The sequence below is a fragment of the Gymnoscopelus microlampas genome, assembly GCF_963454915.1.
Source record: "Gymnoscopelus microlampas genome assembly, chromosome: 3".
NCBI lineage: Eukaryota > Metazoa > Chordata > Actinopteri > Myctophiformes > Myctophidae > Gymnoscopelus > Gymnoscopelus microlampas.
The window spans coordinates 7,976,409-7,995,394 of record NC_139940.1 but is presented as its reverse complement, the minus strand read 5'-3'; the positions used below and the strand labels follow the sequence as shown (position 1 = coordinate 7,995,394).

Genomic DNA, 18,986 nt, shown 5'->3' with positions numbered 1-18,986 from the left:
CTCTGACACCCTCTACCTAGTCTCTTTGCCCAAAATGCGACGCATTGTGAGCTTGTAGATCTGCTATTTTCAAAAGATTTTAAAACATTTTATACATTTGAAAACTTGTGAAATGGGACATTCTGCATAATGAGTACTTTATACTTTTGGTACTTTAAGTACATTTTGATATAATACTTCCTACTTTTACTCAAGTCAATTTTGAATTCCGGACTTTTACTTTTTTTTTTACCCATTGCAGTATTGATACTTTTACTTAACTCATTAAGACCTGGAACCCATCTGTGTCACTTTAGATTTCTTTGGCTATTCAAAAATAGCAGATCTACAAGCTCATGGCGCGGCACCGAGTGCCGTGCCATGATCTTGTAGATCTGCTATTTTTGAAAAATCTTGAAAATATTTTTTTGGGGATTTTTTTCAAAAAACAGTTTTTCAAAAAGCCTCAGGTCTTAAGTCCCTGAGTGCCAGGATTGCCAGAATTATTTCAGAATTGATTCTGAAAAGTGCCAGAGTTTTTTTCACAGAAAACAAAAAGTGCTTAGGAAGCGAGATACAGCCTTTTTCAGTTCTAAGTTAAACAAGGAGTGGATGGAGCTGCACATCTTCAGATGATGATATCTTGGGTTCTGAACATGTTTTTCAAAAAAAAATAAAAAAAATAAAACTTTTTTTTTTTTTTTTTACTATTTTTTCTAAAACACGTCAAACACTATAATGGCACCCAGCGCCATAGCGGTAAAATCACTCAGTGAGTTAATGGGTTAAGTGAAAATCTGAGTTATTTTTCCACAACAACAACCCCCAGGTGTAAACTCTCTCCTTTAGTACGTCTAAAAGACAGTCGGCCCCACTGTGTGGCTCTACAAGGTCATAAGGGGCTGCATGGGGAACACAGGATTCACAGTCCATGCCTTAACGAGCGCTCAGGCCGTGACCGCAGCTGCCTTCCGTCTTTAATCCTATTCGGGGGGAGCGGAGGCATCCCACCACCTCCCGGTTCCATCCCTGGCTGGCTTCACTACTAGGTTGAAGTGCCCTTGAGCAAGACACTTGACCCCTTAACCGCTGCCATCGTGCAGGTTGGTTGCCTTCAACGTTTTGAGTGAATGGAAGGCATAACCACATGGTGGAGCCTATAGGCGTCCTATTCTGGGGCAAAAATAGCCGATCTACAAGCTCACAGCGCGTTGTGTGAGCATTTAGATCAGTTATGTTCGGTGAAGAGATATGGTCTACATCAGGGGTCTTCAACAGGGGGTCCAGGACCCCTAGGGGGTCCTCAGAGTTACTACAGGGGGTCCGCCAAATCTTTGTGTGATATGATTTTTATTTTTTACCTTTAACCACTTGAATCCTAGCATCCCTTTTCCTGAGGAGAACTTTAGTCAAAAATAGCCGATCTACAAGCTCACAACGCCTCGCAGCGCCTTCTGTTATGTTGTGAGCTTGTAGATGGACTATTTTCGGCAAAGAGGTGTATAGGTGCAGAGCGGAAAAAAAGAGCAGACCAAGTAAACAAAAAAAGCTCAATCTAAAACGCAATTTTATACAATACATAGTGGGGGTCCCTGCTTCATTTCTCTCTCAGCTTGGGGGTCCTTGTCCTGAAAACGTTGAAGACCCCTGGTCTAGATGGGGGAAAAAGTAGGGGTTCTAGTATAAACCATTGGGGGGCACCGGTCAACTTAGTGTAGAGTTTAAGTGCATGGTTAAGCACCATTTAAGCTGTGGTAAAGCACCATTTAAAGGCAGGATGTGATAGTAGAATTCTAATCATTGCTCCTGGCTTTGCTGGGATTTTATAATGTGCAGCTCTTGAACACAAGTCTTTGTGTGTAGTGGTGGAGTTTGCTCTTATCTTTTAGCCAGGTTTATGGGTTCTCTTTCTGTGGAGTCTATTGCAGCGAGGTCATAGTTAACAATAGAGACTTATGTGCATGTGAGGAATGCCCCCAAAAAAACTCACAGTAATCTCACAGCTCTCTGAGAGAGACTGAGATACTGTGGAGACGCCAGTGGCTCAGGTTGATTTGAGCAAAAAAAAAGCATTATTTTACTCCTCCTTGGCTATTCAAAAATAGCAGATCTACAAGCTCATATCGCGGCACCGAGTGCCGCGCTACGAGCTTGTAGATCTGCTATTTTTTGAAAAATCTAGAACATTTTGTTCAAATCTTTGAATATATATGTTTTTTAAAGCGAACATTTTCAACTCAAATCTTTGCTGCTGGGGGTCCCTGGAACAACATATTTATGAGATGGGGGGGTCCGTGGCCAAATACATATCATTTTGGGGGTCCTTGACATGAAAAAGTTTGAGAAACACTGATATAGAAAACATACGTTTTTCAAAAAAACTGTTAGGATTTTGTAGAATCGGAAGGAACCTCAGACCTTAATGGGGTTAAGTGTCCTTGAGCAAGACGCTGAACCCCTAACTGCTCCAGATGAAGTGAATTAGCTGACCTCTTGTTGTCCGACTCGTCATGATGAGTTTGTGGTGTTGAGATTCAGCACATTTTTTCTTAAAAAGTCAAGTCATGTCGGTGTGTTTGTCCGTATGCGATGGGAAGCACGGCGCTCGTCCTGTACGAACCAAACAACCAACCAACCATTCATATACGCGACCAAAGCAACCTTCTCATTACGCCGTGCGTCCGCCCCAGTCAGCCAACACTCCTGCAGCTTCCCAGGCTGCGTGTGTGCGTGTGTGCGTGTGTGCGTGTGTGTGTGTGTGTGTGCGGTGACAGCCTGGCGGCAGAGGGACGCCATGTTGGATCAGTGTGTTTGGACAGTGGTTCCCAAAACTGGGGGTCCCCAAATTATTTTGGGGGGTCCGTCCCCAGATGATTAGCTTAATGTGCAACATTGTTTTCTCACTCAACAGTAAGCAAACCAACATACAGTAGAAGTGTATACAGGGGATCTGCACATTTCTAAAGTTACAATTTAAGGACTTTTAAGACCTTATACAATTGTCAATATTACCTAAGAACGAGGCAAACGTTGTGAAAACAGCCGATCTACAAGGATTCATTTCAAACCAACTGGACCGATGATGACACAGGTTCCAGGCTGACCCTGTGAACCGTGTCACAGGGTCGATTAATTGATTCGAAAAGGTCATTGATAACAATAAATTGGTAAGAAAATAATAGTTTAGTTCAGGGGTGTAACTTTTTTTTAAAATTAGGTCTTCTCTTTTTTCCCTCTACACCTACACCTCTTTGCCAAAAATAGCAGATCTACAAGCTCACAACGCCTCGCAGCTTGTAGATCTGCTATTTTTGGCTGAAGTTCTTCTCAGAATAGGGAATCCTATCACACAAAGATTTGGCGGACCCCCTGTAGTAACTCTGAGGACCCCCTAGGGGTCCCGGACCCCCTGTTGAAGACCCCTGGTTTAGTTGCAACCCTACCCTGAAGTCAGTCAGTGAAAGCTGCTGTGGAGGAGATGTTATGTTATGAGCTGCTGAGGGAAAGACTTCATTGTTAGCTCTCTGATGACGGATGTCAAGATATTTTTACACATACAAGTGAAATATTGACAGTCGGCCAACTCTTGTTGCGTAATCCAGAAAAAAAGCCTTTTAAAAGAACGCTTGTTGTAAGAATATATTATCAGTTTTTTTTCTCCAAACAAACTTTACCCGTCTGACTGAGGACGTTGCAGAGTGGGTCAGGGGGTCAGGGGGTCAGGTTTCTCTGTTTATCTCCACTGAGATTGACGTAGCCCATCTTTTTCTGTCTGCCTTTTATTTATTGTTATGTTTTTCCCCTTTTCCTCTTCCCTCCTTCCAGTCTTCCCTCCTGGCAGTGAAAGTGTTTTTATTTTTTTACACGCGCGCGCGCACACGCACACACACACAGTCATACACGGTCACACACACACACACACACACACACTGCCTAGTCCACAGCCAAGACAGACTGCTACGCTGGTGGAGAAGATTTATTTTTTTGCTGTGTGTGTTTGTATTACTATACTTCTGAGGACCAAACGCCCCCACAAGTATAGTAGAATTTGAGAAATACACATTTCTTTTGGTCATCAGAAATGCAATGGGTAATTTATTTATTTTTTAAAAGATTTTTAGAGCTACGTTTACAATTAAGAAAAGATTCAGGTTGGGTTTAGGATTAGACTTTTAGAGGTTAGGGTTAGGGGTTGGAATTATAGTTAAAAACATGATTTACACTTGGTTGCGTGCCAGTGTCTTGCACCGGAAAATAGCCGATCTATAGCGCGACACGTTGTGAGCTTTTAGATCTGCTATTTTCCGGCTTTAGGCTTACGGTTAAAAATGGCAAAATGTGTTAAAAAAATGCCATTCATAAAATTACTGTCCTAAAATGTTGACGTCCTCACAAGTATAGTAATACAAAGCTGTGGGTGTGTGTGTGGGTGGGTGTGTGCACGTGCTCACGCCTGCCAACTCATCTCTGACACAGGGTGAAATGTGTATATAGTTGTTATGTGGTGTTTAGACTAACTAGATGGTGTGTTTAGGGCTGTTCCTGCCCTTTTTTGAAAGGAATACCGGCACGGTTTTAACTACAAGCTTAAACTGTTCTTCTTGTCTGGTGGGCACAACGTACTGATTTGACCAATTTGCTCTTATTTCAAGATCCAAGAGCTAGGGCTTTATTTGTCACTCGGGTACGTGTGCATACATATTTCTGAGCTTCAAAGACTGTGGATTTTTAATCTGATTTGTGCAAAAAAAATGTTTAGAAATCATGAAAGTCAAGATGTGGTTTTCTTAAAAGAAAAAGAAGAAGAAAAAAAAACGGTTACGGGCAAAATAAATCAAGCCAAGTATTCACACAAAATCGTTTTGTTGTCAAATAAACTTTAAGGGCAGGTATAAACGCTCTAGAGCTCTTCTCGTGAAAAGTGCTTTACTTGGGTAGATAAGTAGATATTAACCACTTACAACCTATATGCAACATCATCCGACAAAATCTTTTTGTAAGTATTTGAACATGTTTTAACAATATGCCCCAAATAGGAATGCCAGAGAGTTACTGTGGGGAAGTTAATATCATTTTATGAACTGACTGTTAAGCCATACTTCCACTGAATGGATCTTCACTTAATATGTAATGGTAATGGACATTTAATATGTTACAGGAAAGGAAAGACACGCTCTTCCCTTCTGAACACCTGTGTTATTGGAACAGTCTCTCTCTCTTTTCTCTCTCTCTCTCTCTTGTCGTCACTGTCTGGCAGAAACCTTGTCCACCTTCTCCATATTTCAACTTTTTATGTTTTTTGAAAATTAATGCCCTACGTCATCCAACTACAGTGTCACTCAAAAGTAGCAGTAGCTTTGTAGATCTGCTCACTCGTTTTAGCAATTTTTGAACATTTTCTAAAGTCAAAGTAGTCTGTCTGTTATAAATATTGAACCAACGAAAAGTATTGACAAGAGCTTGTTACTAAATAATTACTACATTGGATCCATTGGATTTGGAAGGCATTTATACGTTGGCCATTCAATTAAATAGCAGATCTACAAGCTCACAGCATGTCACTTCGTGCCACGCTGCGAGCTTTTACATCTGCTATATACAGTTTATATATTTTTTAACCCATTTAGACCGGGAAAGAATCATTTTTCGATTTCTATATTCTTAAATATATATATATATATATATTTTTTTTTTTATCAAATATTTTGTTCCAGGGAACTCCAGAAGCAAAGATTTGAGTTACAAATGTTCACTATAAAAAAAAATATAAATATATTATTCAAAGATTTGCACACATTTTCAGGATTTTTCTAAAATAGCAGATCTACAAGCTTTTTTTTTATACTGCTATAATAAAGCCAAATAAATCTTAAAATGACAGAGATACATCCCCGGATTTAATGGGTAAAATATCTAAAATGTGAAGACATTTTTGAAAGGAAAATAACATAAATCTTTCCCGCCACAAAATATTACACAGATCATTTTCCCAGTTCATTTATGCACATACATAGGTTTTCCGCCCCGACATCTCAGACACTTGGCACCCCCTCCCCTCCCCCCGCTCTCTGCACCTGTGTTAATAGAAGCATGCTTGTCATAGCAGACATACCTGAGGTCTCAATGGGCTGTATTCAGAGCTGTGTCTTACAGTAAACATCTGCAGGAGGAGGGAAAACCTTCCTCCTTCGTCTCCGCTTGGATTTCACACGCTCTCTTTCTTTTCATCAATGGCTTTTCCACGCTGCAGCTCAGCTGTCCTTCCTTAACCGTAGCAATCCTTTTTTTTTTTATGTTTTTGCTCTTCTTTTTTTGAAAGATAGGCCTATTCTTTTTCGTATGTGAGAATTTGTGTTGGATTTTTTTTTTTTTACCTTCATGCAGTTTATTCATTGCACTGTATTTTTGTACCCATTAAAACTGGGAAAGCATCTGTGTCATTTTAGATTTTAGCGTTGGCTATTCATACATTTTTGAACATTTTAGAAAAATCTTGTATTTTAGATGGGGGTCCGTGGCCAAATATATATATCAATTTGGGGGTCCTTGGCAGGAAAAAGTTTGAGAAACTGATTTAGAAGGCATTTGTAGAATGGGCCTCAGGTCTTATAATGCACGTGGTGAAGATTGAGGGTCAGACGGAGGTGATCACGATCAATCAATCAAAGTGAGAGCTTCGCCATCTTGTTTTTTAGGCATTTTTTTGCGTTGACCTAAGAATACCCTTGTTCTCTAACTTAACCTAAGACCTGAGGCCGATTAAAAAAAAAATCTAAATCCTTTTTTTTTTAAACATAAAAAGTATAAAAATATAAAAAATATATAAAAAATTAAAAACATAAAATAAATATTAAATAATTAAACGATTGTTCCAGAGATCCCCAGAAGCAAAGATTTGAGTTACAAACGTTCGCTTAAAAAATATGTATATTCAAAGATTTGCACACATTTTCACGATTTTTCAAAAATAGCAGATCTACAAGCTCATAGTGCCGCGCTATGAGCTTATTCGCTTGTAGATCTGCTATTTTTGAATAGCCCAAAAAAAATCGTAAATCCCTATTGTTGGGCATGTCATTATAGGTGGAACATTTACAAAATATTTCAGAAATAGCTAAAATAGCAGATCTACAAGCTCCCAAATGTGTCGATGGGGGTTAAAGTGGTTCAGCTTAGGTCCATATTCTGTCATTTCACTTGACTCTGAATAGGAGCATCTGCTAAATGACTAAAACATAATGTGTGCATTAGTGCGTGTGTACGTGCATCACCTGCGGTCTGGTTTGTGTGTGTGTGTGTGTGTGTGTGTTGCCTTTGAAGCCGTCCCCCATCAGATATCGTCCCTGTCTCTGCTTAGCTTCACACATGACTGTCACAGCTCTTCAAATGAACATGAAAGAATGCACACTCCATTTACAGTATAGGCCTACATGGAGTAGTGAATACATGCTGTAACACACACACACACACACACACACACACACACACACACACACACACACACACACACACACACACACACACACACACACACACACACACACACACACACACACACACACACACACACACACACACACTTTTTCACTCCCCCCCCCCTCTCTCTCTCTCTCTCCGACTCTGCTCCCCCCCCCTCCCGCTTTTATTATATATTATTTCTGGAGGAACATCTGCTTTATTAGACACTGACTAGACGGTAGAGAAAGAGGGAGAGAGTTTCAGCGTTCCAAAGCTTTATTAGACGGTAAAGAGAGATAGAGAGACAGAGTTTCAGCTCTTCAAAGCTTTATTAGACGGTAAAGAGAGAGTTTCAGCTGGACAGTTACAGTAAAGGGACCGGCTCAGTGACCTTGTGGTTTAGAGTTGTCCGCCCTGAGATTGGGAGGTCGGGGTTCGATCCCCGGGTCATACCAAAGACAATAAAAATGCTTGGCACTCAGCATTACTGGTCCCTGCGACATAATAGCGCCATGTCCAGGGGGTGTACTTATAGTATACATCAAGCTGCCTCACGCTACAGTAACAGGCCTATAGGCTTACTACTAATACAGTAAAGAGAGACGGGGAGGACGGCGTTTCCGCTTTTCAAAGCTTTATTAGACAGTTTGAGCATTTCAAAACCAGCTCCTATTCCACATGACCTCTGATCGGTAAAGTGTCATTGCATTAACATAAAAGGCTTGCGTGTGTGAAGGCAATTTTAAACGATGTAGGCATTTAGCAAACACTCTTATCCAGAGCGACTTAAAAAGTGCACGATCAGAGTAAACGACACGAATCTTTAGACAACAAACGACGGCGTTAAATGGTCACGCGAGTGCCGATCGAGAACAATGTAGTGCTTCAAAGTTGCGAGGATACCAGCTAAACATCAAACAACAACATGTTATCTAAATAACATTAGCATATTTGTGGTCAAGGAAAAGCAAATCTAAATGACATTACTGCACTGTAACACAATATCTGAACAAGTAACCAACATAATATCTGCATAGTATAGCTAGCGTCTATCAAAAAGATAAGCGATGCAACGGGGAGAGAGGAGTGCTAGAGGGTGCGGTGGAGTCTAAATACTGTAGGTGAGTTTTCAGACTGCGGTGGAAAAATGGGGAGTGAGTGTGCAGTTCTTCTGACTGCCACTTAAAAGCAGAGTTTATTGCACAGCTTGGGAGCCAGGAGGGAGAAGGAAGGCGTCTAGGACGTGTGGAGCGTTGGCCAGGGTGGTTTAGAGAAGGGACAAACAGACTTCCCTTACATGGTTGTAGAATTTGTCATGTATTTAGCATGGGATCCTTTAGGATCTTAACAATTCCGTTTCCTTAAGGATTCCCTCGTAAACGGTCCCATTCCTTAACGGTTCCCTTTTCCAAATGGACCCTTTCAGGTCTGTAACTCTGAGAGTGTACAAATGGAACCAAATGGACCCTTACAGGTCCGTAACTCTGAGAGTGTACAAATGGAACCAAATGGACCCTTACAGGTCCGTAACTCTGTTTGTGTACAAATGGAACCAAATGGACCCTTACAGGTCCGTTACTCTGAGAGTGTACAAATGGAACCAAATGGACCCTTACAGGTCCGTAACTCAGAGCTATGGTGGTCCTTGAAATTAAAAAGTTTGATAACTACCGGTATTGTAATTGTATAGCAGACGTGAAGTCCACATAACCAGCTCTGACAGTGTGATTAAACCGGTTCCCGGAATCGCTTCCGAATGTGACGGAACCGGGTCCGTTTCCTCAATGTTGGATCCGGTTCCTACGATTCCTCCTGGTTTTCTGATCCCAACCCTAGTTCTAGAATTTGATATGACTTCACCTGTACATTAATATGTTTTCTTAATCTCTCCAGCTCCTGGTGTCTTCCCAGTCGCCCTCGTCCCAAACGGATGACCTGTACCTGGAGGGCCGTCCGTCGGGGGACCTCCCCGTAGACGATGAAGGCGATGATGACGACTTTGCATCAGGGTCGGGCTCAGGGGATTTCTGTAAGACCTTCAGCCTTTCAGTTCTTCTTATTGTTATCACTAGATTTGTTTTATTCCCTCCCCCCCCCTTTTTAGCGGCGCTAGCCTTTAGGTATAGAGCGGATCCTGCTCTATACCTGACTTTGTCCGTGTTCACCGTCAACGTTCTGATTAATCTCTCAAGAACAGATTCCGACCTGCGGTGGAATCTGTCGGAGCGGTTCGTCCTAACCAGTGCGCATTGGATACAAGTGGGCGTGCCTTCAGATCAGGAAGTGGGCCGCGCTTTACCCAATCAAATGTAGTGGGCGGGATTCACGTGTCCATCCACCATGATCCACCCTCCCCCCCTCGAAACTAGCCGAAACTAATTTAACAATAGCGTCCTCGGAGCGGACAAAACCACGGAAAGATATTCACATTTTAAATTACTCTTTCATCATAGAAACAAGTGGGCTTATAACCAAAACCATCCATGTTCTCTGGGAGAAGTGGTGTTAGTGTTCCGTGTAGAAATATTGTTAGTGGGAATGAAAACATGGTCGCACCAACCGGAAGTGATGCGCTATAGGCAGACATGAAACCGGTGTTTCCCTGCGCTCTAGTCTAACATTATACTCCTGCCAGACTCCTCAGAATATCAGAAAAGCAGAAGTCGCTGTTTTTCATTTTCTGTGGGGTCTGGCTACGCGAGACTACGTTCTGATTGGTCAGACCCGTCAACGTTCTGATTGGTCAGACCCGTCAACGTTCTGATTGGTCAGACCCGTCAACGTTCTGATTGGTCAGACCCGTCAACGTTCTGATTGGTCAGACCCGTCAACGTTCTGATTGGTTGCTTCACGTGACATATTGTCAATATATTTATTTAATCGTATAAACGCATTATAAACACATATCGATGACAAAATGTATCAAAGGCGCCGCTACCTTCACACAGGGTGTGATTTTTTAAATTAAAACAAATATTATTTATGTTTTATTACATTTTCTTGTACATCATGTGCCCGCAAGACACAAGAAACAACATTTAAAAGGAAAAAGATAAATAGAAATAAACACAGGGATGATCTGTCTCTTGAATAAGTAACAAAATCCAGAGTTATATATAGATATATGCTGTATATGTAGATATACTGTAGCTGTAGATGTGTGTGTATATAATGTCTTAATCCATTCTTATACATACATATACAGACCTATAGATACATTGTCATATACAGTATATTCTCATTCATCATTACTGATTTTTCTTTAACCACTTAAACCCCATATAATTAGCCGAACAACAAATAAAGAAAGTAGCTGGTCTACAAGCTCTCAGTGCGCCACATTGCAGCACGCTGTGAACTTGTAAATGATCTTATTTTCCCCTGTCCTATAGAAACCTTGTTTTGAGGTGATATGGTTGATGTTCGAGGCTTATGATTTGCTCTTCCTCCCCCTCAGTGCATGATGTAATGCTAACGGATGAGACGCTGACGAAGGTCCTGGTCGACATCTTTGAGGCCGCGCCCGCCCACCCCGGCATGACACAGAGCACTCCTCCAAACCCACCAACCACAGCGGAGGACCGCCGGGATCCTCCAACCACAGTGGAGGACTCCGTGACATCATCATCAGATGTATTTCCAGAGAGGGAGGAAGACTCGGAGGTAAACCATAAACACAAGAGACACGAGTCTAATAACGACCTTTCCCTGTGCAATTGAGAAGGCCTTGAGACAGTCGGCTGCATTAATTATTGGTTATTATCGGTTATACAGCATGTAGGGCAATTCAAGTTGGCCTGTTTTTGTGGGGACATGCATGCATACATACCTACATACTGTGCATATGAATTGACAGACAGACAGACAGACGGACAGACAACCCTGTTCTAGATCGCTGGCCCCTCTTCCCTTCCCCTGGCCACATTAGCCAGCACTGACTGGGGGATCCCGAGGCGTTCCCTGGCCAGGATGGAGATAATCCCTCCTCCTGGTCCTCGGGTCGGCCCCCGTGGTCTCCTCCTGCCGGCTGGGCGGGCCTGGAAAACCTCCCTGAGTATCAGGGAGGAGGCATCCTTACTAGATCTTTGAACCAACTCACTGGCATTTTTCTACGCAAAAGGAGCAGGTGGCTCTACTCCAAGTCTCTCACGGATGACTGAGCTTCTTACCCCCTTAGGGAGCAGCCAGCCACCCTCCTGTGAAAACCCATTTCAGCTAACTTGTATCTGCGATCTTGTTCTGTCGGTGATGACCCACATTTTCTGATCATGATATTGTATCTGAGACTAGACATGCTGTGGGTGAGATTTGGAACAAACATTGACCAGCCAGATCGATAGCCTTCTGGTTCAGCTCTCTTTTCGTCACAAGGGTGCAGTACAGCAAACCCAATCCGATCTCACGCTCCATCTTCCCCTCTGTCGAGAACAAGAGCCCAAGGTGCTGAACTCCCTCACTTCACTTCAAAGGAGAAACAAGGAGTTGTCCTTTTGTTAATTGTGTCTTCTGCATCATTTTGTATCTCCAGTTTCAGTGCTGGAATAGTTCCCTGGCGAATAGAAAGTGTCACATAACTCAGACCCTACATTGTGAAATGTCTGAAATATGTGGCAATAAAAACATTTATGTCAAGGACCCCCAAATTAATATGTACATACCCATATATACATAGACGGACAAGTGTACCTTCTGGAAAATGAAGACCAACTGTAGTGGAGAATCACTGAAGAAAAAAGAACCCAAATAATTCATTAGTAATCTAGGCAAAAGTTTGAAATAATTGATTTGAAGTCGTATCGCCCAGCCTTATTCCACACCACACATTATCCGCAACGTCAGTCCAGCTCGTCATATCTTTGTTTCTCTCTCTCTCATCTTGGCTCTGTGCCAGGTGCCGGCAGGGGAGCCCACAGCAGACTGGTCCGATGCCGCCACCAGTCCCACCTCTGCCAGCCCGCCTCCCAGTGAAACCACTCCAAGCCAAGAGGCCGGAGAAGGCGTGGTGATCCAAGAAGATGGAGTGCAGTTGGAAGGAGGTGCGGGTGGTAGAACGCTGGACCTGGACGCTCCGCAGGAAGACGTGACCTCAGAGAGCCTATGGGAGAGGACTGAAGTCCTGGCAGGTAAAGTCACACAGGTTTTTCTTTTTATCGTCAAAGACAAAAATATCGCACATCCTCCCCCGTCTTTTGGTGCTGAGCCAAAATGCAAACAGCAGAATCATGAATAAACAAGGTGGCTCGAAACTCACTTTAAAATGCTCCAAGTCTTTTATTCAGCAGCAGCAACAACAACAAAAGGAAACTTTAACTTGACAAAGACCACTTTCTTTTTTTACCTTTCCAACAAAAAATATCAAATTTATTTTTCTTCCAGCTGTTATCAGCCATAGCTACTGGCTGGTAACACACTCCTGGCTGATAACACGCACATATACAAGGACAGGAGTGACTGCAATGATGATGACAATGACTTTATTGTCTCCGAGGGGAAAGTACTTGCATGCCAATGGCTGTCAGACGTAGTACAACAAAAAAACAACACAGCTACAAAGGAAGACAACACGTCATCCACACCATATGACGATAAGACGACATACAATAGTATAATACGTAACACAAAACACACAAGCTCATACACATAATACCACAATCACATTCCTATGCCTGTCATCATAATTCTGGCAATTGGAAAGTCGGTGGTTCAATTCTCGGCTCCTCCAGGCGTCGCAGTGCCGTGTTAACCACTGAAGCCCTACAGACGTTATCGTGTGACAAATAGCGAAGATAGCCAATCTCAACATGCCAAAGGTTTTGTGCAAAAGTAGCTGTTCTACAGGCTCAACGTATCTCGAACGTGACGCCTTGTGAGCTTGTAGATCATCTGTTTCCGGTGCACGACACCGTCTTACAACAAAGTATAAATCAGGCTGAGAACGGTTTCGTCTCGTCGCAAATCTTTGTTCTGAACTCGGCTGTTGTGTTTTCTGTCTCCGTCTCCAGCGATCATAGCGTGCGGCGTGGTCGCCTTCCTCTGTGCCCTCTGCCTCTTCCTCCTCCTCGCCTACCGGATGAAGAAGAAGGACGAAGGCAGCTACGACCTGGGAGTGACCAAAGTTCCTCCGACAGCCTATCAGAAAGCACCCACCAAGGAGTTCTACGCCTGAGCTGACCAATGGCGACTCCTCTCCGTTCTTCTCAGGGCCTTTTGACATCTGAAGATGATTCCTCTCATTAGAAGCCAAAAACCTCACCCTTTCTCTCCTCGTCTCCTTTCCCTTTAATCCTCTCCTCTCCTCTCCTCTCCTCTCCTCTCCTCTCCTCTCCTCTCCTCTCCTCCGTCTTTGCAAAGGAGGAGGACATAACAAACCAAAGCCACAGTCAAGCTTTACAATGTAAAAAATTCAAAGTTGAGAAACTCCAGATCTCTGTGACCATCTACAACCACAGACAAAGACACAGACGTCTCAACTCAACGTCTCCAGTGCCAATGACATACACGGCTCAGTCTCAACCTACCAAAAAAACTAAACATATTACTTATCCCTCTGATTTCAAACGTTTCCCTCTCTTCTTTAAGAGTATCGAGAACATTGTGTTTACTGTGGCACCAAAGCTGAGCTGTGCTGGGCTGTGCCGTGCTGTGCTCTGTTGTGCTGTGTTGTGCTGGGCTGGACCTGGTTCCACATACCAGACGAAATAGGTTCATGTTACTGTCCTGTGTGACAGAGCTGGACGTTGGTTCAACAGCCCGAGGAAGGCGACCGAAACTTACCAAAGAGAGATGGACAGATGCTTTAACAGAAACGGTACGATAAGAGATCGTTATCACAAGGAGCTTAAGAGTTGAACCACATGAACCCTAGCGTCCCCATTCTGCGGCAAACATTTGGCAAAAATAGCGGATCTACAAGCTCACAGCGTGTTGCAATGCAGCGCGTTGTGAGCTTGTAGATCAGCTGTTTTGGTGTCGAGGGAAAAAAGGACTAGAACTAGAATAGAGCCCTGGGGGAACTCTGGCCAACTGAGTAATGGGGATTAAGTGGTTAAAATAGTTCACATATTCTTTTCGCTTTATTTGAGGTCAAACTGTATTGTTTCTGTTATTTTGTTAGCTTGCCTTATTACATTTCATGTTTAAATATTTAGAAGAATAGTTTTGTTCTTTGTTTTGTAATGTGATACATCTGTTATTTTCTATGCTGACAGACTGTGTTTATATACCGGTACGTATTTGTAAGGAATATTTTGTTGTAGCAATGCCCGATTATGATATCTTTCTTTTTTGCAGAATGACTTTTCAATAGTGTTTTAGTACTCAAAGATATGTTTATAGATATTTCCTCAAGGCATTTTTTTTACTCAATTGTATCAAATTGTATTATTTCATGTCATATTTTATTGATACGGTTGTATCCATTGAATTAGTCAGTCAAATCTATCCTAAATCAGTCGTCAGAGTACATTTTTTTGGTCCATAATTCTCTGGGACACGAGTTCATGGCTGCGACTAAAGCGTGGCCATTCTAGAAATCACACGTATCAACTATTGTAAAGGAGAAGATTCTCTAAACTGTTCCTTCCAGGGGTGGAAGCAAAAGCAACAACAACAAGCACGAAGTGAGACCTCTGCAATTCATGTCTACAAGTGTAGCCAAGGTTGATCACTATAATCCAAACGCCTCGATGACCCAAAGTGACCAATGTTTTTGGACCCGAACCAAAGCACATTCCTCTTTGTCTTAACGGTGAACTGTACATAGCTATTGTGGTTTTGAGTTTGAATTCAAAGTGACAGGGAAACAAATGGTTCTGCAGTCTCCAGAGTCAAGACGTGACCTCTCTGCAGACCTGCTGAAAAATCGAAATCTAGCACACATTGCCCTGAAATGGCCCAAACTCTGTAATGTAATCTACCGTACTTTAACCACATTAACCCTAGTGTCCCTGTTCCGGGTATGTCATAATAGGCAGACATTCGGCAAAAATGGATCTACAAGCTCACTGAAGTGAGCTTTTATGTCTGTTGTTTTTTGAAAATCTTTGCCTATAATGACATGCCTAAAATAATGACGCCAGGTTTAATGTGGTTTTAAAGTTACCAGCTGTCTACATCACAGGTATTCAATGCGTGCGTTCTCTAGGGGTTGCTTTGATCGCAAACTAGTAATAATGACTACCTAACCTCTGTCAAGATATATGGTGCTGTTCATTAGTCCTATATGACGCAGATCCTGGTTAAATTCCACTACCGATGAGGTTAGCGTGAAAGACAAAGGGCGAGAAGGTCACATACATGTTGGAGAGATAAATTATCTTTCTAAAATGACGTGTGATTTGGTGCCTTGGATGTTAAACCTATTGGTGTAAACCAGATAATCATGACATCATAAATCTGGCGGTTTAGACCTGTAGGCCGATCTAAAATATACTGCATAACAAAGCCAGTAAAAAAGAAAGAAAGTGAGACCTGACATCTAAAGGTGAGGAGCACGGTACCGAATGGTCATCTGGCATAGGCTGGTTTTGGTGCCAGGTGATGTCATTATCTGCTGTACTCGATAGATGGTGACATCACCTGGCACCAACAGTGCGGTTCTGTTTTTCACCGAGATGTCAGGCTTCACGCACATTTTGGATTTGGGGCTTGTTTGGACTTTAAAGAATTGCATAAGGGTTTTTTAAACACTGGAATGACTGTTCTCAGTGCACAGTAGGTATCTTATCACAGTGGAACATCCCAATGCAGGCAGATGAAAGCCAATTCCTGAATTCTAGCCCTCACACTGAAACACATCTTGTTAGATCTGGATCACATGCGATCAGATGTGCTCTTCCTGCCTAATGGAGTGTTCACAACACCTGGGAAACTTCTCCGATCTGACGAGAAACAAGTCACTAGAGTCTGAACAAGGGGATAGAACATGTGAACGTGTGCATGCTCAGTTATCTTTAATTAACCACTTCAGCCCTAAATACTTTGTCGTGCCATGAATAGCGAAGATAGCCAATCTTCAAGCTCACAACGTGTTGGGATGCAAAGCCTTGTGATCTTATAGATCTGCAACATGTTTTATTTTATTTTATGTTGCCTAATGATATGCCCAAAATAGGGACGCCAGTGGTTAATTAATGTCCTAGCTCAGGCTCTGGTTTCGATACTCCTCATTGGTTGGAGATCAGAATCATGTTAATGTTTACCAGTGATTGTTAAACACACTTCCTCTTTTGATCCTCAAATGTATCTAGGCTTGTATGCTGGTGATACTATAATTTATACAGTATGTATTAATTTATAATAAAATAGACCATAATAGTTGTACTGTTAGTAAAAAAATATATATATATTGGAGTGTACAGTATTTAGACATTTCAAGCCTTGGTGTGCCTACTGCATTGGTTTTTATTTTATTTTTTATTTTACCTTTTTGACAAGGCTGCATTCAAGTCTTAAGTTCAGTCGATTCTGAAAGTGGAACATTCAAATGGAGAAAAAAAATGAAGTTGACGTAATGTAATGAATGCTGTCACCAGTAATAAATAAACTGCACTTTCTACATTTTACACAACTAATTTTGAGTTGATTGAATTGAGCTGAATTATGAATGCACCACAGCTTTAGTTTTCACAAAGACATTCCTCTACAGTGGTGGAGAGACCAGTAAAGATTCATGTTACTGACACATTGGTGACCTAGAGAAAACCTGTTATTTCTGAAACAGCGTTGTATCTTGTGGGACTCACTGCTGAATAAAAGAAATTCTGAAACAGATGTTGGGTTTTCTTTACTTTTACTCTCTTTGTTTGTAGAAGCTGTTTGTTTGACCACTCGAGCCCTAATTTATACTTTATTGTACGATGGTGTCGTTGTGTCTCATGCTGTGAAATGCAACGCATTGTGATCTTGTAGATCTGCAATTTTCTCTTGTTCTCTCCCCTCTTTCCCTCTCCCTCCCTCTCCCTCTCCCTCTCTCTCTCTGGTTTACTTTTTGTTCCAAACAACTCTCACTCCTCTACAATCTTCTCATCATCTCACCCATTGTGCCTTTAGATCTGACCTCCGTCAACCTTCTCTTCTTCACCTGCTCATTTCTCTGTCATTCAAACAACAATCTGGGCAGCCATGCAGCCAGTGTTAGCCGCAGCGCTCATTCCACATGTCCATGCTGGTATTTAGCAAAGCTTGCAATATGCTTTTATTTCCAGGACTGTGTTTTCTGTAGCCGAAAAACAAGACCTGGCATTTTGGACCAAGATTAACAACTTAAAGCTACACTATGTAACTTTCCTCTTCTACCCCGGATTTGAACCAGGTTTCCTGCGCAAGTGCTAACATTTTACCATTGGGCTAATAGAGCATGCCTGCTTGCTCAGGGGATAAATTGAATCTTGACCATCACAGGTCAAAATTTGTGTCAGATCCTGTGTAGGTGAGACATGACCTTTTACATCATACATGGGCAACTGGCGGCCTGGGGGCCACATGCGGCCCCCACCTTCACTTAATGCGGCCCGAAGATTAATATCGGAGTACTGATATATTATTGATTTCAGCTGTTACAATTGCTAGCATGATCCTTTAATTACTTCAGTCTATATTAGTAGCTTAATGACAAGTATTAAAAGTATATTGTCTTTTTTATGGCCAATGTATTTGTATTTAAGTTCATAAAGTTAACAGTATAACTAAATGCATTTGAAAATGAAATACAAATGTTACTTTTCAGGATTCCAATTAAAAAATAGCTTTAAAAAAATCTGAATTCCTATTCAAAAATAGCAGATCTACAAGCTCAAAACGGGTCGCGCTGTGATGCGTTTTGAGCTTGTAGATGCTATTTTTGCTACTTTTGAGTGACATAGAACTGCCCGACAGTATATACAATCTGGCCCTCTGGAGTGAGTGTGGAAATACATAGTGGCCCTCTCCATCATCAAAGTTGCCCACCCCTGTTTTACATGATCTAAATGCCTCAATAGAAGAGCACCCCAATTGTTAAGTTATGTTAAGTTATGTATGTACCATACAGATTGGACAAAATTACATTTTATTCATAAAAAGAAAAGTTACATAGTGCCGCTTTAAGCCTTGTTTTATACTTTGTCATCCAACTGTGTCATGCGGGGGGAAAATAGCCGATCTACAACCTCACAAGGCATCGCATCGCTGCACGTTGTGAGTTTGTAGATCAGCTATTTCTGCTGTAATGACATGTCCAACATAGGGATGCCCTAAAGTGGCTAAGTTTGTGTACCCTATCATTTTACCAGATGAATGACATTTCATGGTGTACATTTTTGTCAGTCTTTTATTTTGTGGTTCACTTACTGTAATATATTGGAGGACCATGTTCATGGTTGTACCACACAATTACTCCACTATCAGAGGCAAATAGTGTAATTATTACAGTTATTTAACAGGTTTAGTTAGATACATTGCAGATTTAGATAATTAATTCAAAACATACATTAACTGATACATGATTATAGATTATAGTATTCTACAGCACATAAAGTAATTAAAATCAACCCCACACCAGAGGCAACATG

General features: G+C 41.8%; 2 protein-coding genes across 2 annotated transcripts in view; one reads left to right on the top strand and one right to left on the bottom strand.

The window, feature by feature from the left end:
- LOC311040044 (syndecan-2-B-like) overlaps window positions 1-17,208 on the top strand; it is a 27,291-nt gene extending 10,083 nt beyond the window's left edge. The window contains exons 2-5 of the mRNA XM_084050116.1: window positions 9,331-9,466; window positions 10,895-11,100; window positions 12,329-12,560; window positions 13,440-17,208. Of these exons, the coding sequence (XP_083906242.1) occupies window positions 9,331-9,466; window positions 10,895-11,100; window positions 12,329-12,560; window positions 13,440-13,603 (738 nt within the window). The 3' untranslated portion in view covers window positions 13,604-17,208. The remainder of the gene's footprint in view (window positions 1-9,330; window positions 9,467-10,894; window positions 11,101-12,328; window positions 12,561-13,439) is intronic.
- The window catches only part of sult2st3 (sulfotransferase family 2, cytosolic sulfotransferase 3), a 340,324-nt gene that overhangs the window by 102,444 nt on the left and 218,894 nt on the right, over window positions 1-18,986 (bottom strand). The window lies entirely within an intron of this gene.